At 40.4% G+C, this 25,581-nt stretch overlaps 1 protein-coding gene across 1 annotated transcript in view; it reads left to right on the top strand.

Annotated features, from left to right (window-relative positions):
* SYNE1 (spectrin repeat containing nuclear envelope protein 1) overlaps nt 1-25,581 on the top strand; it is a 286,149-nt gene that overhangs the window by 18,640 nt on the left and 241,928 nt on the right. The window contains 14 exon segments of the mRNA XM_017887615.1: nt 106-288; nt 3,541-3,684; nt 4,030-4,185; nt 5,724-5,888; nt 8,732-8,904; nt 10,963-11,116; nt 13,810-13,953; nt 14,737-14,901; nt 18,302-18,619; nt 19,535-19,690; nt 19,846-20,016; nt 20,926-21,252; nt 22,510-22,662; nt 22,919-23,086. Of these exon segments, the coding sequence (XP_017743104.1) occupies nt 106-288; nt 3,541-3,684; nt 4,030-4,185; nt 5,724-5,888; nt 8,732-8,904; nt 10,963-11,116; nt 13,810-13,953; nt 14,737-14,901; nt 18,302-18,619; nt 19,535-19,690; nt 19,846-20,016; nt 20,926-21,252; nt 22,510-22,662; nt 22,919-23,086 (2,577 nt within the window).

Raw genomic sequence — 25,581 nt, 5'->3', positions numbered from 1 at the left:
AAAAAAAAAAAAAAGAAAAAAGAAAAGAAAGAAAGAAAAGAAAAGAAATAATAGAAACAACACAGAACATTTTTATTATGCCTAATTCTGTATTTTCTTTTGTAGGAGTTTTTGTCAGAAAGTGAAAATGGTCAGCACAAGCTAAACGTGATGCTGTCCAAAGGGGAACTTCTGAGTACCCTGCTGACCAAAGAGAAAGCGAAAGGGATCCAGGCCAAAGTTTCAGGTGCAAAAGAAGATTGGAAAAATTTTCATTCAAATCTCCACCAAAAAGAATCTGCTCTGGAGGTATATGTAGCCAACCACATGGAAATATTATGTGTTATTTGTTATTGCTGTTGTTAGTGAAACCACAGTTTCTGTATATCAAAGTCCCCTTGTCAATGATTTTGGTCACTCCCTCTCTGAACATAAGAGGACAAAGGGCTAACAGTAAGATATAGCCCAATGCTAGAAGTGGGAGCCTCCCTGAAGAATTAAGTAGCTTCTTGCATGTTAGGGTCTCTTGTCACTGACCTGCCCTTGCACTCTCCCAGCAGGGACAGTAAGTTTTACATTTCAGCAGAACACTTAGCCTTTCATGTGAACTGCCTCAATTCTGGAAGGTGGTCTAGGAGAATGAACAAGAATATCTATATAAGCCACAAAATGTTACAGATGAGAGTGTATATTATAACTAATGCAAACACCAGGTAGTAGGTTTTTAGGCATTTAGTATGCAGAAACAATGTTTATATAATTTTATTTTTTCCAGACACAATAGAAGATGAATCTATCATAACCATTAAATAGTTACTGCCACAATATAATTATTTTTTTCTTCTGAGATTATCTATTTTATGTATCGACTCTTCTTTCAGAGGAAAATTTAGAGACATAGAGGGTATCTTTTCCTTTTAAAACACTTTTGGCAGAATATATCCTTCATTTGCTTATGATCATTATTAATGAAGGTTGGAAAAGATAATGATAGAGAAATAATATTCAGTAAGAGAAAATGTGTATTTCCTCAATTCTTTCCTGATCCAAGACCATTGATCTCTCCTTTGTAATGGTGACTGTTTTTTCATGGCCAGCATCCTCCGTTTAACAGAGTGATAACCATTGTGCCTAGAAATGTTTCCTTAATCCTTCAGGAATCATTAATGCTATGTGGTCTGACCTGGGGGGCATCAGCTGTTGAGTGTAGCATATTTAGCATTGATTACAAGGTTATCTAGTTCAAGAGATGCCCAAGAGTGGGTGAGTGGGTCATGAATTGCCTGTTTTCTCAATCTGCTGTTCCCCTCAGAATAGGTGTCTGTCTGTTTTGATTCTTTCCTTTCATTTTTCCCTTCCTTTCTCTTCCTTTCTCTTCCTTTCCTTTCCTTTCCTTCCTTTCCTTTCCCTTCCCTTCCCTTCCCTTCCCTGTCCTTTCCTTTCCCTTCCCTGTCCTTTCCTTTCCCTTCCCTGTCCTTTCCTTTCCCTTCCCTGTCCTTTCCTTTCCCTTCCCTGCCTTCCCCTCCCCTCTCCTCCCCTTCACCTCGTCTCCCCTTCCTGTCTCCTTATTCCTCCCTCTACCCCTTCCTCACCCCTCCTCTCTCCTCCCATCCCCTTCCCCTCCCCTCCCCTCTCATTTCCTTTCTTTTAGAACCTAAATTTCTGGTCATGATCCCCCATTTGCCCTGTTTGGTGGCATATTTGTTCATTCTCACAATGCTCTGAGGACATATCCAGGACTGGGTAATTTATAAAGGAGAGAGGTTTAATTGACTCACAATTCTGCAGGGTTGGGGAGGCCTCAGGAAACTTACAATCATGGCAGAAGGGGAAGCAAATGGTGGCAGGAAGTAGAAGTATGAGCAAAAGCGGGAAAAGCCCATTATAAAACCGTCAGATCTCGTGAGAACTCACTATCATGAGAACAGCAGCATGGGGGTAACCACCCCATGATTCAATTACCTCCCATCGGGTCCCTCCCAAGACACATGGGGATTATGGGAACTGCAATTCAAGATGAGATTTGAGTGGGGACACAGCCAAACCGTATCAAGTGCACTCCTTGAGACTCCAGTAGCAGGAAGATGGAAACACCTTGAATTTATGAATTTAATTATTCCACAAATATTTGTTGAGCATCCTCTATTTGTGAAGGACTAGTCTAGGTTCTGGGGCTATAGCAGAGAATAAAACAGAACCAAGTCCCTGCCTTCATGCAATCTAAATTTTAGTAGAATACTCCAGAAGTTATTTTGGTATTTTACATTTGTGAGATACTAACTTTTCAAAGGATTCTTACAGCTAACCCATCTCCCTCAGAGGTGAGTAAGGCAGATGTGATTTTCCCCATACTGTAGACATCCCAGACCAGATACAGGTGGAACCTGCAGCTATTCTCTCATAAGCTTCATTAGCTCTTGCCACTTAGATTTTTCAGCTAACCTTTATGTATTCCCTCTCGGACAAAACTACCTAAAGTTCTGGTTGTTTTTATAGCCTTTAGTTGACTCACAGTGTAACATAAATAACAAATTCACATTCACATCCACCTACCACTTTATAAGTAAGACACAGTAGATGCAGACACCTTTGCCAGAGTTAAACAGTACCATATAAAACTGTATCAAACACATTTTACACCTAGGGTACTACATAGTAACTGTGAAAGTATTTATGACATTCTTATGTGATAAGCACATAACATTATTTAGTATTTCTTATCACTTTATAAATCAGAATAAATTATTTATTAACAACATAAGCATGTAAACTACATGGATATGCTACTTCTTGTACCCCCATTAATGAAAATCAACCAAATGTTGACTAACATTTCTTTACATTCCTGTAAGGTACTATGGTGTGTCTCAGGAAGTGTCAGACCCGGGCCCTCCCCTCATGGAGCTTGCAGTCTAGTTTTGGAGACAAGGCATATCTGCATCAGATGAAAATTCACAATCCAACCTAGTCTATGATGAAGTATATAGGCATGGTATAGACAACAAATGCTCTAGAAGTTGAGAAGTGGGTGTGATCTCAGAAGTGGGCTGGAATGTTAGGGGTAAAAATTCTATTTTCCAAAGGAGAACCCTAAAAAGTTCTTAAAGGATGTTCAAAAAATGTATTTGTGCCAAGGTAAGAGATGGAATGTTTCAGACTTTGGGGCAGACTTTGTTTTTTTGTGGATGTTTTTGAGACAGAGTCACCCTCTGTCGCCCAGGCTGGAGTAGAGTGGCACAATCTCAGCTCACTACAAGCTCCACCTCCTGGGTGCAAGCAATTCTTCTGCATCGGCCTCCTGAGTAGCTGAGATTACAGGCACCTGCCAGCACAGCTGGCTAATTTTCTGTATTTTAGTAGAGACGGGGTCACATCATGTTGCCCAGGCTGGTCTTGAACTCCTGAGCTCAAGCTACCTGCCCACCTCGGCCACCCAAAGTGCTGGGATTACAGGCGTGAGCCACTGCGCCCAGCCTGGGTGGACTTTGAATGCCGAGTGAAGGACCTTGGACTTGCTATTAAAATATTTTCTTGTCCTGGACATTATCTAAAACCTTGCAGAATCTAAAGATCCAAATGAAAGACTTTGAAGTAAGCGCTGAGCCTATCCAGGACTGGCTGAGTAAAACTGAGAAGATGGTCCATGAAAGCAGCAATCGCCTCTATGATCTGCCAGCAAAGAGGAGGGAGCAGCAGAAGCTCCAGGTGATGAACCCGCCTCCCCAGATCCCCATCTAACCCTGTCTTTGTCCCGTCCTCTGTCGACTCTACAGATGCATGCTCAGCACCCTTGAGTTAGACTGTGCCGCCGTGAGATGTAGTGTGTTCTTTCCCCATTGCTGGCAGATTTTATGTTTTCTGACTTTCCTTGGAAGTATGATTTGTCTCCTTCCATGATTTGTGCTCCACGGTGTGTAGATTGGAGATAATAAAGCCTCCAGAGTACATGGACGGCCTGCCAGTGTTGATTTCCATGTTCTCCGGGCCAAAGCTTCGTCCGCAATGTGCTTTCCCCCAGCCTCTGAATAGTAACTTGCTTGTGCTTTTCAGTCTGTCCTTGAGGAAATACACTGCTACGAGCCTCAGCTCAACAGGCTGAAAGAGAAAGCTCAGCAGCTGTGGGAAGGACAAGCTGCCAGCAAGAGCTTTAGGCACAGAGTGTCGCAGCTATCTTCTCAGTATCTAGCGCTAAGCAATTTAACAAAGGTAATGCCTGGCATGTGCTGTGTGTGAGTGTGATACTGATGTCGCAAAACTGGAGTTGCAGCAGGTTCTGCAGGGTGTGCATTGTGTTCTGACCTGCCGACAGTGTGGGTCTCCAGGTCAGCAGTAAGGGGTGTGAGTGCTGTTTCCCTCGCCTTGCAATCTGAGTTCATCACTGTTGTTGCATCAGCTTGATGTGGCTCTCTGAAAAGGCCGAAACAAGTTTCAAAAATTGAAGGGACTTCCAGTCTTCATTATTGCATAAGATATTCCTTTTAATACTGAAATGATATGTTCCCCAGAGATTCAAATCATAAACATAAAACAAAGCTCAGAGCCTTTGTTCTAAAGAATCCCAGATTAAATTGCTTTAGAAAACATGAATTCTAAACAGTTTAAATTTTATTAAAGTATATATAGTGGTATTTTAAAAAATTCATCTGAATCTGTGCATTAATTATATGGTAGTCAAGGATGTGTTGATTGAGAGTTTCAGTTCAGATTCTACAGCAGAGCTCAAAATTGGCAATGGTTCAGACAACTGATTAAATCTCTTTTCAAATAGCTTAGAAGAAAACAAATGGAATCCTACTACAACCTCATTTAGAGCATTCAGCCAGTATAACATAGACCCATTTTGAACTGTGTGGTGCAGGCCTATCTTGAGCTTTATGTGGCTTACAACCTTTGTTTCCTAGATTTTGAAATTTCAGGTGTTAGAATATAGGGACCCCGGTATAATTTGATCTTTAATTTGGCCTCATCTGTTCTGTAAGTGTGGACTTGAAGGATCTGTTGATTTGGGTCTTCAATACACATCACTGAGGCAGTCACACTAGCTTAGGTCTGGAAGTAAATAGTCTATGTTTACACCCATGTTTATTCTATGAATGTTACTTTTGTTGTCTTTATAAAATCTGGCACATATCTAAGTTAAGATAAGGAATGAATCATCTTAGAATGAATGAAGAACATTTTCGATTCCTTTGTATTTACTTAGATACCAAAAGTAATTGATATGTGAATGTTTTGAGAGCTGTAGATTATTCTTGTAAAGTTTTCACTGTGTTAGATTGACCTATAATTAATATGCAAAACCACACGGACAGTCCTAAGTTTTAAAATTTAGAGATATTACAAAAATCTCAGATTATTGTTTTTAGAATCCTGGCTACAATGTAGGTCATGTGAGTTGTAGTGTCAGATGAGCCCAATGTCATATGTGAAAGTTAGAAACTACTTTGACCAGTCTCCCAGACAAGGCATTAGGAAGAAATTTTACTGATTTAAAATAATCATGATAGTCATAAAGAATTTGAGAGGCATACAATTGTAACTTTTTCTTGCTTTTGACCCAGTTTTTCTAACAGTTTTATGATTTAGAAAAATCTTTGACATATCTCATAGAATTAGGCCAGACTTGTCTCGTATCTGGCAGCATATGAAGCCATGACTGATTGCCGTTGTTTCAAACAAACCGTTAGCTTTATAATTTGTCTCTGCGGGATGGACAGCTCGAAAAACGTTTCTGTCATTTCCAGGAGAAAGTGTCAAGGCTGGATAGAATCGTTGCAGAACACAATCAGTTCTCTCTCGGGATTAAAGAGTTACAAGACTGGATGACAGATGCGATTCACATGCTGGATTCGTACTGCCACCCGACGTCCGACAAAAGTGTGCTGGACAGCAGGACGCTCAAGCTTGAGGTGTGCATCTTTAGATAGAAATATTTCCAACCTACAGAATTTGTTTGTTTTTCTCAAAATTTCCCGTCTCCATCCACCTGGAGTGATGATGTCGCATTCTCTCCTTGAGAAATCTTAGATGCTTTGTGAGTGTAACCCTGTCTGCCTTGGGTGGACATGCCAGAGAATTCCTGAATCATCTGACCCCAGATGTTTTCCAAAAAATGATAAAGCCCAAATGTGATTACTTGTGTGATCACTTGTTAAGAGGCTAGTTTTAAATTAGATCACAGACATATTTATTATGGGAAAATATTTTGAGGAAACATTTTATAGGGCAAAACATTTTCCATCTTTTTCAACTCACTTGTCTTCCTGTATTTAGCCAGTTCTCCTCCCATCCCAAGATATGAGTTCAATTTTGCATTTGCGATGAAAACAATGAATCTGCATTCATTTGTATACTGGGTGCCTTCTAGGAGACTGGCACTCCATCTTGACTCCAGGGAATCAAAGGTGAATAATGTAGTCTTTTTCCTCAAGGATTTTACTGTCTGAGGTTGGAGGTCGAAATACAGAAGACAATAACCACAGATGCAGATGTGCTTATGGTGTTATAGACACACACAGGAGTGGAACCGTGCAGGAGAGGTGGGGTTGAAAGTTGGGACAGGTTTCTAAGGAAGTGTGATAGGTTGCTGGGCATGGTGGCTCACGCCTATAATCCCAGCACTTTGGGAGGCCGAGGAGGGCAGATCATGAGGTCAGGAGATCGAGACCATCCTGGCTAACACGGTGAAACCCTGTCTCTACTAAAAATACAAAAAATTAGCCAGGCGTCGTGGCAGGCACCTGTAGTCCCAGATACTCGGGAGGCTGAGGCAGGAGAATGGCGTGAACCCAGGAGGTGGAGCTTGTAGTGAGCCTAGATCCTAGATCGCACCACTGCACTCTGGCCTGGGCAACACAGTGAGACTCTGTGTCAAAAAAATAAAATAAAATAAAATAAAATAAGGAAGTGTGATAGGTATAACGAGTTATGTGGGGTTTGGGGTTTAAATTTTTTTTTTTTTTTTTAATAAAATTAAGACAGAGTCTTGCCTTCTTGCCTAGGCTGGTCTTGAACTCCTGAACTTAAGCAATCCTCCTGCCTTGGCCTCCCAAAGTACCGGGATTACAGGTGTGAGCCACTGCACCCTGCCATAAACCAAGTTTTGTTTTGTTTTGGTTTTGTTTTGTTTTGTTTTAGATGGAGTTTTGCTCTTGTTGCCCAGGCTGGAGTGCAATGGTGTGATCTCAGCTGACCAAAACCTCTGCCTCCTGGGTTCAAGTGATTCTCCTGCCTCAGCCTCCCGAGTAGCTGGGATTACAGGCATGCACCACCACGCCCGGCTAATTTTGCATTTTTAGTAGAGACAGGGTTTCTCCATGTTGGTCAGTCTGGTCTCGAACTCCTGACCTCAGATGATCTGCCCGACTTGGCCTCCCAGAGTGCTGGGATTACAGATGTGAGCCAGCCAAAACCGAGTTTTTAAGAATGATAGGGGAATTATTTTGGCAAAGATAACCCGGTGGAGACTTGGGAATGGTGGCAGAGAGTGGAAAAGTGTGAAGAAAAGCCAGAGGAAAGAACAGCTTAGTGTGTGAGAAATTGCTACCAGTTGCTTATTGCCGCAGCAGAAACTGGTGGCAATGGGTGGCTGAAGCTGAGGTTTTGGAAGTTATCAAGAACCATGTTATAAAGAGAGATGAAGCTTTGTCTTTTAGGTGACATTATCAGTTTTATAACTTGGAATTAAAACTTCCTTCTGGCTGGGTGCAGTGGCTCACACTTATAATCCCAGCACTTTGGGAGGCTGAAGTGGGAGAATTGCTTGAGCCCAGGAGTTCAACAGCAGGCTGGGCATCATACTGAGACCTCATCTTTACAAAAAAAAAAAAAAAAAAATTTAAATTAGCTGGGCATGGTGGCATGTGCCTGTAGTCCTAGCTACCAGGGAGGCTGAGCTGGAAGGATCACTTGATCCCAGGGGTTTGAGGCTGTGGTGAACTATGATTACACCACTGCACTGAGGCCTGGGAGAAAGAGATAGACTCTGTCTCTAAAAAAAACAAAAGAAAAAACTTCCTTCTCACACAGAAAAAGAATAGTGCTTGCGGTGGCTCAAGCCTGTAATCCCAGCACTTTGGACGGCCGAGACGGGCAGATCACGAGGTCAGGAGATCAAGACCATCCTGGCTAACACGGTGAAACCCCATCTCTACTAAAAAATACAAAAAACTAGCCGGGCAAGGTGGCGGGCGCCTGTAGTCCCAGCTACTCGGGAGGCTGAGGCAGGAGAATGGCGTGAACCCGGGAGGCGGAGCTTGCAGTGAGCTAAGATCTGGCCACTGCGCTCCAGCCTGGGCGACAGAGCAAGACTCCATCTCAAAAAAAAAAAAAAAAAAAGAATAGTGCTTATGAAGAACATGAAATATATAATCAATTTCTATAGGCTTTTTTGTTGTAGAGACCATAACATTTATAAACTCTTCATCCTATAACCTTTGAGAAATCATGAATTCTACTGTACTATATTTTTCCCTTGTTAAAACCAGTAAAGTAAAACTTCATTGGAAGGAAGGGATTATTCAGAGAAGACTGGAGACCTTCAACACTAAGGCCACTTAGTAAAACCCCGCGGGTAGCTGGTGACTGGCACTCACCAGCAAGCCACTTCCCCACCCTCCATCTCAGCCGACTGGGAGCTCCAGGGCTGGATACAATTGCATATTATTCTGTGATCTTTAGGAGCTCTGCAATATTTAAAGCCAGAAATGTTAAACATACAAATGACAAAGGACTTCTGTATTTGTTTTCACAGGCTCTATTATCAGTCAAACAGGAAAAAGAGATTCAGATGAAAATGATAGTGACCAGGGGAGAATCTGTCCTTCAGAATACCTCTCCAGAAGGCATTCCCACTATTCAACAGCAGCTGCAGAGTGTGAAGGATATGTGGGCATCCCTTTTGTCTGCAGGGATTCGTTGTAAAAGGTGAGGGAAACTACAGCCAAGCACTGGGGAAGCTATTACTAAAAGATCAATATAATACTACTGAACAGACCCTTCCCTTCCCTTCCCTTCCCTTCCCTTCCCTTCCCTCCCTCTCTACTTCCTCCCTCCCTCCTTACCTTCTTTCCTTTCTTCCATCCTTCTTTCCTTCCTTCCTTCCTCCCTTTTCCTTCGATTCCTCTTTCTTTTTATTTCTTTTTTCTTATCAGAACAAAAGAAACTGGCAGATGTAATCTCACATTTAGATTGACCTGAATACTGCGTCTACATGTTAATATAACTAAAAATGCATGTTTCTTTTTGTTGTTGTTGCTAACATAAAATACAAAAAAAAAGATTCATAATGTAAAAATATAGGGATTAAAACCAAGTAGTGGACATGGGAGGTAAACCCAAGAAATACAAATAGTGGAGTGGGAAAGAAAGAGCAGGCAGGGGGAGGGCAGTAAATAAAGGGTGTTGTATTAGCCTGTTCTGTCGCTGCTATGAAGACATTCCTGAGATTGGGTAATTTATAAAGGAAAGAGGTTTAATTGACTCACAGTTCCGCATGGCTGGGGAGGCCTCAGGAAACTTACAATCATGGTGGAGGGGAAGCAAACACGTCCTTCTTCACATGGCAGCAAGAGAGACGAGTGCTGAGCAAAGGGGGAAAAGCCCCTTATAAAATCATCCGATCTGATGAGAACTCACTCACTATCACAAGAACAGCATGGGGGAACCGCCCCCAAGATTCAGTTACCTCCCATTGGGTCCCTCCCATGACATGTGGGAATTATGGTAACTATAATTCAAGATGATATTTGGGTGGGGATACGGAGCCTAACCATATCAGGTATGTCATCAAGCAAGTTGCCCACCATTGTGAGCAGGGGATCTAGGGTATTTGGAAACAAACTCCTATGAATTAGAAGAGCAGTTGAGGGCTGCCCCTAAGGGTGAGGCTCCCCTGCCCTTCTTGGCTACATTGCCCTCAAACTGAGAGTACATAAGGGACTAGAGAATGTCTTCAAGCTAAGAGATCTAGGAGCAATTAGAAGTCCAGTTGGCCCTTTGCTGCAGTGGTGTGATCTGGGGGTGTGGATGGATGGAGCACTTATAGTTTCTGCTGCAAAAGGACCCAAAACCTGGTAGTACAACTAGGCAGAAATGATTAATGGAATTTAAAATACAGCATGTGTAGGCCAGGCATGGTGGCTCACGCCTGTAATCCCAGCACTTTGAGAGGCTGAGGTGAGTGAATCACAAGGTCAGGAGGTCAAGACCATCCTGGCTAATACAGTGAAACCTCGTCTCTACTAAAAGTACAAAAAAATTAGCCGGGTGTGATGGTGGGCGCCTGTAGTACCAGCTACTAGGGAGGCTGAGGCAGGAGAATGGCATGAAGCCAGTAGGCGGAGCTTACAGTGAGCCCAGATAACGCCACTGCACTCCAGCCTGAGTGAGAGAGCGAGACTCTGTCTCAAAAAAAAAAAAAGCATGTGTGTGTTTAGACAAGAGAAGTGCTTAACTTATCTCTAAGAGAAATAATTAAGTTTTAATATTTAGACCAAGTCAGGAAATATTGTCCTTTTATTTCATTGTGATTTTCTGATTTTTAATCTCACACAGGGTGATTACTGTACTTATTCTTCTCTCCTGCTCTGAATGTCCTGCTCAATTTGATAGAGTTAAGTGTTGCTTCTCTCCCTGCCCAGAGCTTTGGCTCCAGAAAAGACCCACTCAGGGGATCTCTCCCAGTTTTGCCTTTGAACCTCTCTCAGTGTCTGGTGTCCCCCTACCTGCTGACTCTTGAGTTGATAGCCAGTTCCATGTTTCTGCATATTGGCCTAGGTTTAAATGTCCCTTGCTTCCTGAGGCTGCCCTTCACACCTAGACTCAGTGTCGTTAAGCCCTGGGCAGCCTGCTCACTCCCAAGTCACCTTCTTCCTGATCTGTTGACCCCTTGCTGACTGGAGTGGATGGAGCAGACACAATGACAGATTTTAGAGTCCTAAGGATTGTCAATGTGGATTTATTGTCCTTTCAAATCCCTCTCAGTCAACTCGAAGGAGCTCTCTCAAAATGGACAAGTTACCAGGATGATGTTCGACAGTTCTCCGGTTGGATGGACAGTATGGAAGTCAACCTAAATGAATCCGAAAGGCAGCATGCGGAGCTGCGGGATAAAATAAGTATGCTCGGAAAAGCCAAGGTGAGAGCTGGATTCCAGATTCCATTTGTTTTCTTACAGACTTCTTTAGAATGCCACAGTCAGACAAAAACGGGATTACGTGTATGCTAGGCCTGTGCACATAACCAAATTATGTTTGGGGCTTATAGTACAATTTCTAAAGGCTTCTTAAACTGGAATTTCATTTGTGGTTATTTTATTAGTGAGTAAAAATTTTCCCTTCCAGGAAAACCATGTAGACCCATGTTTTATAATACAAACCATTGAAAATGTAGCACCGTGAAATATCTATTAATGTCTTCAGCCTGCTCATCATTATGAAGACTTTCTTTTTTTAATCACATCTTTTTGTGTTATTTTTTGTGCATTTGTCATAATGCTTATATTAGTACAGTACTACATGGAAAGATTTTTAAAATAAATAAATAATGGCATGTTCTTAAAACTTATTGACAGTAGTATTCAAACATGAAGTTTTACAGTCCTTTGGTTTACAGCTGCAGCCTCACTCCAGGGCATGATCATTGGACAGCCTGTTCCTTCACCCCCTTACCATTGTCCTAAACAGCACTTATGATCTTCTACACAGAAATCCTTTAACCTCTCACATTCTCTATTTCTACTCATTTGTGTCACCTCACCCTGAATATATTACATTGGAAACCTCATTACTCCCAGTGCCTTCTTTCTCATTGCATCAGGCACTAGGTTCTACTGATCCATCCTCTTCACCTGAACTGGAACAGACTCCTGATTTTTCACCTTGTTTCTTGCCTCTATCTATTGTTATCTCCTATAAAGATGAATGTCTCACTTCCAGCCTGAGGTCCTGTGTTGGCTTCCCATTGTCTACAGTATAAGCTCAATCTCCCTCGCCTGGTTTGTAAGAATGGAAATAAGCTCCTCTGCCATGCTGCTTTCCTTCATGCTCCTAGCCTCCTCCCTTGTGCTCTCCAGCCTTGCTGAATCTCACACTATCTCCTGAACATGCTATAGTCTTCACAGTTCTGTGCCTTTGCACAATCTCTTCCATTTTGACAGAAGGTCCTTGCTCTGTCTCTGCCCCTGGCAACCTCCTACTTATCTTTCTGAAAGAATTTTGAAGTCATTTTAACTATGCTACACCACCACCGCTCAGGCTTGATTCATTGTTCTGTTCTCTCATAGCCCTTGGTTCAAAGCTCTTTATCAATTTCATAGGATATATATTTGCATGTCCCTCTCCTTCAGTGGATAGAGATGCTTAATTTTCTTCATATCCTCAACACTTGGCTCTCTGTCTGACACAGATTACACGCTGAGTAAAAGTTATTTAAATGACTAAATGATCTTATGTGACCTATGCCAAGGTACTTAATGTTTCTGGAGCTCATTTGTGCATCCGTAAATTAATATAATTATAATTATCTGCTTCATAAATACCTGCATGTATTATCTGTTATAATAATTAATTGCTTAATTAATTGGATTCTTCATCTATTCAATCAACATTCATTGAGAAATTGCTACATGCAGGCATTGTGCCTGATTCTAGCAGTAAAAACAGTCAAGCATACATTAGTGGGGATGCATTCACTCAGTAATAAATGTTCAAATAAATAATTATAATTGCTGAGTACTATGAAGAAAAAAAGTGGTGTGGTGTGAGAGAAAGTAATTTTGAAAAAGTTCATACAGTTGTTTGAGGCCAGGGGAGAGGGACAGGAAAGGCCTCTCTGAAACAGCAGACATATAGTCGATGCACTAAACAATTTAAGGCAGAGAAATGAGCCTGGGGAGGAGTTGAGGAACCAGCATTCTAGATAGAATAAACAGCGGGTCCTCAGACCCTGTGGAGGGAAAGAGCCTGTTGCAATGGGGAGCTGTGAGGAGAAAGGCAGGTGTCGTTGCAGCAGAGAGTAGGCAGGGAGGGGCTGCGAGGGGAGTTTGATGGAGAGACAGGGCCTGATCCTCCATCGCCATGTCAGCTGCTCTGAGGATTTTCCTCTTGATCCCGGCAGCATGGGGAAGATAATCCAGGTTTTAAGCTGAGAAGCGACATGATTCAACTTTTAATTGCAAGACATTATATCACTTAGACTGCTGTGTGGAGCATGAAATAAGGGACAGGGAAAGAATTGGTGGTCAGGAATCTGCCTGGAAGACTACTACAAAGTCCAAGTGAAAGAGGAGGACAGCCTGGGCTAGGGAGTTTGCAGGAGATGTGGGGACGGATGTCACGGTATAAAAGGAGGTAGAGCTAACTGGATTTCCTAATGGTTTAAGAGGACAGAGAGCTAGAGAAGATGCTGAAACAATTCTCATGTTCTGGGTTGACCGGCTGGGTGGGAGGTCATGGCATTTGCTGTTTGAAAAGAGATGGAAAGAGAAGGGGGTTTCATGGGAGGCTAGGGTAGAATAGGGATGGGGTGAACATCAGAGGTCCATTTCTGGTCATAATCAGTTTGAAATGTTAAAGTAGAAACATAAAGTCATTAATTGGGAATTCATATCTTAGAGAAAGTTCTAGGTCAGACATAAAATACACACATAAACACACACACTCCATGCATTCACACACATATCTGTGTCAAATAGATAAATAGATGGAGAGATGGACGAATGGGTAACCGGAGGTCACTTGTCAACTGTACAGTTAAAATACCTTGGTTTTAGCATGTCGTTGATGTGATGGTGCATGGGTAACCACTTTATTTTTCTTAAATGCTCTCTAGTTATTAAATGAAGAAGTGCTGAGTTATAGCAGCTTGCTGGAGACCATCGAAGTCAAAGGGGCTGGCATGACAGAACACTATGTCACCCAGCTAGAACTCCAGGATCTACAGGAACGATACAGAGCCATCCAAGAGAGGGCCAAGGTACGGCAAAGCACTTTCCTTGTAGATTCACCAAAAGGGCAGTGTTTGGAGCTGTGCTCCTTCAAAGACTCATTTATTTTCAAGAATGACGGGCTTGGGAAAACAGAACAAAAGCAAAATGAATTTTTAACATTTTAAAGGTATTACTGGCAAAACCAAACAAAACCTTCAAATATTGTTAGTATTATGAAAGCTATGAAAGTAAGATAATTTTCAACTAAAATTCCTAGAAATATACCAATTTTAAAAAATTCTGGACAGCTTCATAATGAAGACTCATAAACGCCTTAGTATGTCTGATCGTGAGAGTTTTCTAAGGTGGGAAATAATCAATGATAGTATTTATCATTCTTCATTTAGTCCTCACAAAGAAAATAAATATGCTTTTTCAGAACACATTCTACTGTGGAAAATTAAATCCACAGTAAGTCCAAATCCTCATTTAAGGCACAATATAAGAATTTCAATTTTCTTCATTAGCAAAAGTGAATTTTTATGAAATTAGTAAAGTGAATTCATTTTTTAATCTGTCTGTTACATTTTATAAGGTGTTCAGAGATCATGTAGTTAATTCAACAAAATAATTAATAACACATTTATTCCTGAAATATTAGGTTTTTATATTTTTACATAAATCTTGAAGATTCATGATTCTAGGAAATAACTTGTATACCAATGTCTCAATAACTGTGCTTTTCTAAAATTACAAAAGTGAATTACAGCACATTGATGCTTTATAAAGTAATGTGTTCCTATCTTCCTTATTGTAAATGTTAATTATAGGAAGCCGTAACCAAGTCTGAAAAACTTGTCCGCCTGCACCAAGAGTATCAGAGAGACCTAAAGGCATTTGAAGTTTGGTTGGGGCAAGAACAAGAAAAGCTCGACCAGTATTCAGTTCTTGAAGGTGATGCCCACACTCATGAGACAACGTTGCGTGATCTTCAGGTAAAGCCTCCTTTATCCTAAAACAAAGGAATCTTCATTCTGATTATGGAATTACTATTTTAAGCAATAGGAAGTTAATAGAAACCTTGAGCCCATTGGCTAGCTGATACACATTAAGTGTAATCCCCATAAGGTCTGATCAAGAACATTCCGAGACCTCAGTAGTATGTACTAGTTGACATCATTTTGTAGCAATTTAGATAGGGCAGGACTAGCACTTGGGGAAACTCACAGAGCTGCTAGGGTGGCCCTGACAAGAATGGCTGGAGATCCAATTGATGGGGTTGTCTGGCCTACCTGTCTGTTTCTCCCTAAGGGATCAAACCAGATGTGGGGGACAACAGCAGAAAGCATTAGAAGGTGACATGAAGTCAAACTAGTGGCAATATATTGAGCCATGTGGTTTTAAGCAAAACTTGCCACATTGCTGATGGTACAGGTTTGGGCTCAGAATTCTAGAAGAAGGAATTAGGGAAGCCAAAAAAAAAAAAAAAAAAAGTGTTTGTGCCCAGGCCAGCAGGCCATAATTCATGGTGAGAAGTCAGACATGGTGGAAAAAGTGGTCATAACCTGTATACTTATTTACTCATTCAGTATTTACTGGGCACTTAAAACACTACACATACTTTGCTAGCTACTTCAGGTAAAAGTGATTAAGATATGATTTCTGCCTTCAAGGAACTCGAAATCTGATGAGGAACACAAACCCATAGAAAGATGATTATAAATAATGTGGTGAGGACATTAACAGACTAATGTAAGGAATCTTATGGTAGCCTCAAAGAAGGGCCCATAATCTTACCTTAAGGAGTAGGTAGGAATCAAGGAAGTTCACCAAGAAGGGGCCACCATGTACAAAACAAACAGCAGAAGATGGAGAAAGGCCAATGAGATCACTTTATGTCCCACTAGCGATATTTTGGAACTTACAAATGTGCTATCAGCCCGGATCAGAATTGGTTCAGGATTGGGTAAGTTTTGCCTACAGCTTGGACAAGGTGGAAAAACCAGGGTCCATCATGATTATTAGTCACATATAAAATTTCTGGCTTTTTCTGTTAGGTCTGGGAAATTGCATAATGTCAAGAGAATGGGGTTGGGATTAGGAAGTTGCGACTCTAATCCTTGGGGAACCCAACACTAGGTGACTTCAGGCAAGTGAGAACTTCTCTGACCCAATTTCGTCCACAGAGTTGTAAGGATTAAATGGAAGAAAATCTTGTTTAAATATATGATCTACTCATGAAGTAAGTAAATAATAAAAATTAGAAGGGTCACAATTTCCTTAGCTTACTTACGGGTTTCATCCATCCTGCCTCCAAAGAGTAGGATGTCCTAGTCCACAGGTTTAGCTGTTGTAATTTATTTGACTCAAATCGACTATTTTCTTTAAATAACCCTTCTTAGTTCTACACTACCAACATCATTGGCAAGCAAATGCTGAGCACCCTGTGCTTTTGTGTAGGAACTAAGCCAATAGTTACCCATCACCAGCAGATGTTGCTGAAAAGAAAATATTTCGCTTAAGCCAGTATTTAAGGGGTGCAAACCTAACTTCCCCCGATTTCACCGTGCATTAATTCTTACATTTTCTATTGTGAGCCACCACAAAGGTTAAAAAGGAAGGAAGATGCTAGTGACAGGAAGCAGTGGTGGAGAATTGTGGTGCTGCAACCACGAAGCAGAATTTCTTCAGGATCCTGATGTTCTGTAGCATGTACATGGTGTGGGGATTGGCCAGTCATGTGGACCATATTCAGAAATTATTTTGTATAACCTGAAGGCCTCGTTTGGGTCATAGAACATATATAATTTATATATATTTTATATAATACATTAAATATATTAATATATTTAATATGTATAATATATACACATATTTATGTTATATATATTTTATATTTTTAGTAATATTATATATAAATATATATTTATTTAAATGTTGAGCCATGTTTATTCCTTCAGAATACAGAGTTGAAATTTGAGATTATATGGAGAATTTATAATTCTAAGTATGAATATTAACTCGGATATAGAATAAGTGGTTATTTAGGAAGTATGGAAGAGATGCTGAGAAGATTAATAAATCAGTCAACTACTGTCCAGGGCCACAGTGTCTGTATTTTTAAATAAAATATTGTTGGAATGCAGCCACACCTATTTATTTATGTATCATCTGTGGTTTTTTTCATACTACAATGGCAGAGTTAAGTCATTGCAACAGAGACCTATGGCCCACAAGGTCCAAATTATTTACTATCAGGCCCTTCATAGAAAAAGTTTGCCAACCTTCAATTAGGAAAATGATTATAAAAAATTATCTTGAAAAAAACTCTAAGAATTTTAGAATAAAGTTTATGTGTTTGTTGCCAATTTGATTAATATTTTACCATGTATATCTATAGTTCTTCTCTTTCCATGTGCATATGTGTTTACATTACACCATGCTTGAAGTGACATCATATTTGAAGAAAAATGTTCTATTAGTTGAAACCATATGAGATTGTTATTTTGTAAGAAAATATTTTAGCAATCTTAAGTGGTTTTAAAGTATGGTATTGAGGAAATACTATGTTTTAACTACATGTATTGGTATTTTAACATTGTTGATGGGATTTGACATGATTTATTTTACTTTAGGTGATCAGATCAAGTGACAGTATAGATTCGTTTATCACCAGAAATATAAGTGTGCCATGTTGTTTTACCAACATCTTTAAGGATATAAGTTTCTTTTTATCCTATAAAAAATAGCATATGCTCTTCAAAACTTGATTTATACTAAATTTGTAGGCTAAATCTTTGGGGCTTAGGCTTTGGTGGAGAAAATTTGTTTGCACCTGGGAGCACCTGGTGGGCAGGTGTGATGAACCAATTTCCCAGGTTTGTGTGCCCTGCACTCTCCAGGTTCAACTTTTCTTGGCCACCACAGTGCCTAGAGTACAGCTTTGGCAAAAGATTCCTCCTTAGCGAAAAGAGGGTTCATTGTTTCTTTCTCAGTCACAAATGTAGCACTGAGCTATTCAATGTCAAAGCAAGAAGCTTAAGGCACTTTAAGCAGATTATGAGCCATAATAAGCCTAGGTCATTCTTTTAAACAATAACCCTTTACTCACAAGTGTTTTGCCTATAAGCTAAAAGTCAAATTTCAGAAACTGTTGATTGAGAAAATATTGGGGTGTGTGTGTGTGTGTGTTGATTATTTTAATTGGAAAAATTTTAGGAATCTTTCTGACTTGGGAGAAAATGTTGTTAGGGACATAGTTTTGTATAGGGCATAATAAAATCATTTTTTTCTAATGAGAAGTTCAAGCGGTCACAGTTGGCTTGGGCGAGACATGCTAACCCATGCAAATGTGAAATATGATTCAGAGTAACAGCCATACCTTTTTCCCTGTAGGAGCTACAGGTACACTGTGCAGAGGGGCAGGCCCTGTTGAACTCAGTGCTGCACACCAGAGAGGATGTGATCCCATCAGGTATCCCACAGGCAGAGGACCGGGCTTTAGAGTCTCTCCGGCAAGACTGGCAGGCTTACCAGCACAAGCTGTCCGAGACCCGAACTCAGTTCAATAACATAGTGAACAAACTGAGGCTAATGGAGCAGAAGTTTCAGCAAGTAGATGAATGGCTCAAAACAGCAGAGGAGAAAATTAGTCCCAGGACCATACGTCAGTCTAACCGAACAACCAAGGAGATACAATTACATCAGATGAAGGTATAGCTCATGTCGATTCCTGATCTTTCTCAAAGCTACAGTTACCTTGCATAGTTTGTTCCATAAAAATATTTAGTACTTTTGTTTAAAGCTTAGGCTTTGCAAAATCTTTTTGATTACCTAGAAAGTTAAAATAAATTACAATAGAGCATTCCTCTTACAGCAATTATTTCATAAATTAGTCTTTGATACAATGTAGTTTAATGTGATTATTTTATATTTTTCTTCCATACCCTATTACCTTGTTTTGTGAAGATACATGAATGGTTGTATTACACTAATTTAAGTTTATGGTTCTGATATGAAATAACTCCAATATAGTTCATTGAAATAATACTGGAGAATTAGTTTTATTCTAATTTTTATGCAATTTTAGTGCACACATCTAAAATAGTGCTTGGGCCTTAGGAATTTATTTTCATTATCCACCCATTTTAAAATTGATCTAAGTACAATAGGAGGTCTAAAAAATTATGCCACGTTGTTTTCATGTTTGTTTATTTATTTGTTTATTTTTTTTTGGAGACAGAGTCTCATTCTGTTGCCTAGGCTGGAGTGCAGTGGAGTGATCTCAGCTCGCTGTAACCTCCATCTCCTGGGTTCAAGCAATTCTCCTGCCTCAGCCTACCAAGTAGCTGGGACTACAGGCATGAGCCACTGCACCTGGCCTGTTTTCATTTTTAATTTTTGAATGGAAGTGTAATAGATACAGAAAACTATCCAACTCAAGTGTACAGTTTGTATCACATTGTTGTAATATATTCATGAAGATAACATGTGGCATTTTCAAAATTATATCTCAAAATAAACGTCTTCTAAACATACACTGAAACCATTTCCCATTAAGAAGATATATATCAGTCTTATTCAAATGGCTAAGATTGAATGTTTCCCTTCGATACTTTGTCATTTCAGAAGTGGCATGAAGAAGTGACTGCGTACAGAGATGAAGTTGAGGAAGTGGGAGCTAGAGCTCAGGAGATACTGGACGAAAGCCACGTGAACAGCAGAATGGGTTGCCAGGCCACCCAGCTGACTTCCAGATACCAGGCCCTGTTTCTCCAAGTGCTGGTGAGTGGGTCACCAGGTGCTCAGCGTAGGCCAGCAAACTTCACCGGCCAAAATAGCCTTCCTTTCACTAACATCCAGTGAAGATACATATTCATCAACAAAGGCCCTGGCACAGGCCTTTACTTCACCATTCAATTTTCTCTGTTCTTTCATAGGAACAAATAAAATTCCTGGAAGAAGAGATTCAGAGTTTGGAGGAATCAGAATCATCTCTCAGTTCCTATTCGGATTGGTATGGCTCTACGCATAAAAATTTCAAGAATGTGGCTACCAAGATTGACAAAGTAGATACAACAATGATGGGGAAGAAATTGAAGACGTTGGAGGTAGGCACACATACTTCAGATTTGTATCCAACCTTTCCGTTCACCGAGTTTCCCGTTCTCCTGTATAGATACTGGAAGCACAAGTGATTATCCCAACCATTATGACTGGTGATCCTGAGCTCATTGTTTTACTTGAAATACTAAGTTGGCTCTTTAAGGCCAGAAGCTGGCTTTCACTTATTTATGATGTGTTGTTACCAGAATGACTTACACATGGACACCCATGAAAGTTTTAACTGAATTCCAGTGTGACACTTCAATATTAAGAGAAAACTACCTCTCAAATTAATGGCCCAGTGCCTGTACAGAGTTTAAACTCAGGTCTTTTGAAAAAGATTGCTAAGGATGAGAGATACATCAAGTTCTTTTTTGATTCTCTGAATTGGAAATGATATATCAATCAAGACTTTTAGAACCTATATCGAAGTAAAGAAGCCAGGGTTCCTGATTCCTGGCAGGTCAAATCTGGTTATGAACATCAACAACTTAGTTTAAAGGGAAATAGGTAGACTTAAGAACAGGCCTTGAGAAACCTTTCTTTAAAAGGAAAAGAAATGGCCAGGCCCAGTGGCTCACACCTGTAATTCCAGCACTTTGGGAGGCTGAGGTGGGTTGATTGCTTGAGGTCAGGAGTTCAAGACCAGCCTGACCAACATGGTGAAACCCTGTCTCTACTAACAAATACAAAAATTAGCCGGGTATGGTGGCACACGTCTATAGTCCCAGCTACTTAGGAGGCTGAGGCAGGAGAATCTCTGGAACCCAGGAGGCAGAGGTTGCAATGAGCCAAGATCGTGCCACTGCACTCCAGCCTCGGTGACAAAGTGAAACTCCATCTCAAAAAAAAAAAAAAAAAGGAAAAGAAAAGAAATAAGATTACATTTGCTTCCTACTCACTCTCTTTTTCAGGTTTTGCTCAAAGACATGGAGAAAGGTCACAGTTTGCTGAAATCAGCCCGGGAGAAAGGAGAGAGGGCTGTTAAATACTTGGAGGAAGGCGAGGCAGAGAGAGTAAGAAAGGAGATTCATGATCACGTGGAACAGTTGAAGGAACTGACCAGCACTGTCCGGAAAGAACACATGACGCTGGAAAAAGGTCTTCATTTAGCAAAGGAATTCTCAGATAAATGCAAAGCACTGACACAGTGGATAGCAGAATACCAGGAAATCCTACATGTTCCTGAAGAACCCAAAATGGAATTATATGAGAAAAAAGCTCAGTTATCTAAATACAAGGTAATGTGTTTACTCACTGATGGATGCATGCGGAGTACACGCAGAGACTAAATGGGAGGGAGGTAATTCTTGCTGTGTGTTACCCGTAACAGCTGCTGGAATGCATCCCACATGTGTCCGTTCTGCAGCTGTCCAGCGATGCCATGACCTTTGGAGATTTACTGGGTTAAATCCACTACTTCAGAGTTATTTTTCCATTCAGAGATCTGATACTCAAAGATTGAGTCAATACATTTATTGATTGTATGTATCTGTCAATCAATGAAGATCTTTTCTGATGTGTGAGCCAGGTATTTGGATCCTCCAGGTAAAATATTGCTGACACGAGGATCCCATATCTTTCCCATATTGAGGCTTCCCTTCGTCTTCTGGTACCCAAGGCTAGAAGCTGACCTATGGTAAATTGAAAATGACATATCGTATTTATAAGAAAATAAGTTCTAATTAACAAACTCTAGCTAAGTACCTTAGAAATTGATTTTTGAAAGAATAAATAGTGATGTGGATATACCTATACATGACATAGACAAAGGTATTTGACCCGCTCCAATTTTTGAAGCAATGATGCAAGTTTATATGTGGAATAATTTGTGTTATAAATTTGATCTGGATGATTGAGTGATACCTTTTAAGAATTACAGTGTGCTGGTTTACCCCAAAGCTTTCCCAGTTGGAAGCTTTTGTGATGGCCTCTTCCAGCCGATGTCTATTTCTATCCTTGGCTTCTCTGCCAAGCCTGACAACTTGTCTTTGAAGAGGCCACATAAGAATCACAACCTCTTCCTCCCGGCCACTGAGTTCTTGATAGATTTAAGTAGTGCTTTTAGCCTATTTCAGCAAGGTCACAACTAGAATTGTTCTTGCTAACTCCCTAAGTAGCTCAAACTGAAACTAACTTCATGAACTCAAAATCAAAAGATAGTGGCCTTTTTATGTTGAGAATTTTTTTCTCTGATGAAAGGAATAAGGTAGAAGCCAGAAATATGAGCTATATTAAATTTAGCCAAATAGAACTATTTCCCATCCTTTTTTCTCCACATAGGACGGGCCATTTGATGTGTGACTCTTCTTTTGTATTTAGAAACTGTGTTAGCCATAATAAATCACTCTCTCTTTAATGTTTTGCACTTATTGATTCATAAATATGTACCAATCTTTCTTTGAGGTGGATCATCTCTTGCATGCTACGGGCATTTGTGTGTATTCCTCTTGTCCACAGAGATGAGCAAGCTCATTTTTTTTTCTTTGTAATTCAAGTCACTTCAACAAACAGTGCTGTCCCATGAACCATCAGTAAAGTCAGTGAGAGAGAAGGGTGAAGCTCTTCTGGAACTGGTGCAGGATGTCACTTTAAAGGACAAAATAGATCAACTTCAAAGTGATTACCAGGACCTGTGCAGCATAGGAAAGGTAAGGAGAGATGAAAGACTCCGTAAAAGGGTTTATTTTCCAAAATGTGGGTCCTGACTCCTTTCTCTCTGTCACATAATTTTAAGGTCTGGTATGGGTTAGTATTTTTTTTAAATTCAGATAGATATTTAATTGGCATAATGACTATATTTTTTTCCATTCCTGGTAGTTTTCTCCTGGGATTTTTGTAATACAAAACAGTTTTGAGTAGATTTTTCACTTGAAAGTCACCTCTGATGGGCACCTGGTTTTGCAGGAGCATGTCTTCAGTCTGGAGGCGAAAGTCAAAGACCATGAAGACTACAACAGTGAGCTCCAAGAGGTTGAAAAGTGGCTCTTGCAGATGTCCGGCAGACTGGTGGCCCCTGACCTCCTGGAGACGAGCAGCCTGGAGACAATCACCCAGCAACTGGCCCACCACAAGGTACCCCTGACCTTTAAAGGGCTGCCTTTGGGACAGCTTCACCAGTGTGTGTATGCGTGTGTCTGTGCATGTGTGTGCATGTGTGGGGATGCAAACACAGGTGCATCTCTGGTTTCCAATGATTGTACTGAGAGAATCAGGTCTGTATTAGTCCGTTTTCATGTGGCTGACAAAGACATATCTGAGACTGGGCAATTTACGAAAGAAAGAGGTTTATTGGACTTACAGTTCCATGTGTCTGGGGAGGCCTCACAATCATGGTGGAAGGTAAAGGCACATCTCACACGGCAGCAGACAAGAGAATGTTTGCGGGGAAACTCCCATCTTTAAAACCGTCAGATCTCATGAGACTTATTTGCTATCATGAGAACAGCATGGGAAAGAGCTGTCCCCATGATTCAGTTATCTCCTACCAGGTCCCTTCCACAACATGTGGGAATTCAAGATGAGATTTGGGTGGGGAGACAGCCAAACAATATCAAGGTCTAAGTCTCAAGCACTTCTGACAATTGACAACAGTTGAACTTGATATTCAAGTGAATCAAGAAGAGTTGAATCCTCTCATTGAACTTCTGAACACATTCTTACATTTTCCCCAGCTGATAATTTTTATCTCAGAATTTAGTATTTATGGGGTCTATTTTAGAAAATGCAGCCAAAGGCATCAGAAAATCTGGATTCTAGTCTGTACTCTTCCCCTTCCTGGAGAGACAACTTCGTCTATCTGAGGCTGTCTTTTTCTCCTTTAGGATGATAACAATACCAGCCCATCTCAAAATTGTTTTGCTAATCACGGGAGATAATATTTATGAAGACATTTTGTAAATCACAAAGTACAAAACTAATGTGAGGAGTTCTTATCTTTGATACAGGTGATAGGCTAAAAGCACTATTTAAATCTGTCAAGATAAGAACTTAATAATACATATTTTTAGTAATTATGTTTACCAGATGATAGACGTTATGGTCACAATTTTATGGAGCAACTTATTTGTGATCGTAATGGAAAGCAAGTTTATTCATGATGTGGTTGGTGTCTGATAGTGTGTCTTAGGAAAGCCAGTTAGCCTCTCTGGGCACCAACATTTCCATCTATAAGAAAGGATTTTATTTAACAAATATGAATAAAAAAGCAGCTACACTATACCTTCTGGTAGGCACTGAGGAGATGACAATCCGGAAGGTAGTCTACCCCATGAATGACCTCGTGGTGGAGTGGTTCTGTTCCAACTCAGACACTAAGTGGTTCCTTTCAACTGAGCATATATAATAACTGCTAGCCCAGCACTGTTTGAAAAAGTAGTAGACCCTGGACTGCTGAAGTGCCACCTGGGTTTCCTATAGATATAATGATGGGTTACCCAGGCAACCGTATGTTGGATTGTGTCACTTGTCGTTAGCATCATATAACAGTTAAAAAAAAAAAAAGAAAAGAAAAAGAAAAAACACCAGAACTTGATTTTATTTATTTTATTTTATTTTATTTTATTTTTTTGAGATGGAGTTTTGCTCTTGTTGTTCAGGCTGGAGTGTGGTGGTGCAATCTCAGCTCACTGCAACCTCTGCTTCCTGGGTTCAAGTGATTCTCCTGCCTCAGTCTCCCGAGTTGCTGAGATTACAGGTGCCCTCCACCATGCCCAACTAATTTTTGTAGTTTTAGTAGAGACAGGGTTACACCATGTTGGCCAGGCTGGTCTCTAACTCCTGACCTCAGGTGATCTACCAGCCTCGGCTCCCAAAGTGCTGGGATTACAGGTGTGAGCCACCACACCTGGCCAGAACGTGATTAAAAAAAATAAGTTTTTCTTCCCTGAGTCATCTATAAGAATGCTCACTAAAGAAAGCCAGTGGGTATGGTGGTGTGAGGTGAAATCAGGCCGAGCTATGTCCAAAGCCTGGGGTCTGTGCCATACCTTGACTGTGTTGTACAACCTCACTGTGCTTCAGTTTCCTCATCTATAAAATAATGATAATACACATTCGTCGGGCTTATATGTAATTCCTGGACTATAGCAGGTGCTTAATAAATAATAAGTTTAAATGCTGTTTTCATTATTATAAACAGTAGTAGATGTAAGTTAGATATCACATGAATTAAAAAATAGATATTAGATTATTACAGAAACTAGAATTAGATTATTACATTTGTACAGAAGTAATTGTTTTGTCATTAAAAGTAATAACAGGCTGGGTATGGTGGCTCACACCTGTAATCCAACCACTTTGGGAGGCCAAGGCCAGCAGATCACTTGAGGTCAGTAGTTCAAGACCAGCCTGGCCAACATGGTAAAACCCCATCTCTATTAAAAAAAAAAAAAAAAAAAAAAAAAAAAAAAAAAATTAGCCAGGTATGGTGGTGGACACCTGTAATCCCACCTACTTGGGAGGCTGAGGCAGAAGAATCCCTTGAACCTGGGAGGCGGAGGTTGCAGTAAGCCAAAATTGTACCACTGCACTCTAGCCTGGGCAGCAGAGTGACACTCTGTCTCAAAAAA

Source organism: Rhinopithecus bieti, unplaced genomic scaffold, assembly GCF_001698545.2.
Source record: "Rhinopithecus bieti isolate Rb0 unplaced genomic scaffold, ASM169854v2 scaffold_16097, whole genome shotgun sequence".
NCBI classification, from domain to species: Eukaryota; Metazoa; Chordata; class Mammalia; order Primates; family Cercopithecidae; genus Rhinopithecus; species Rhinopithecus bieti.
Note: the sequence above shows the minus strand (reverse complement) of the source record. Positions and strands in the feature narration are given on the sequence as shown.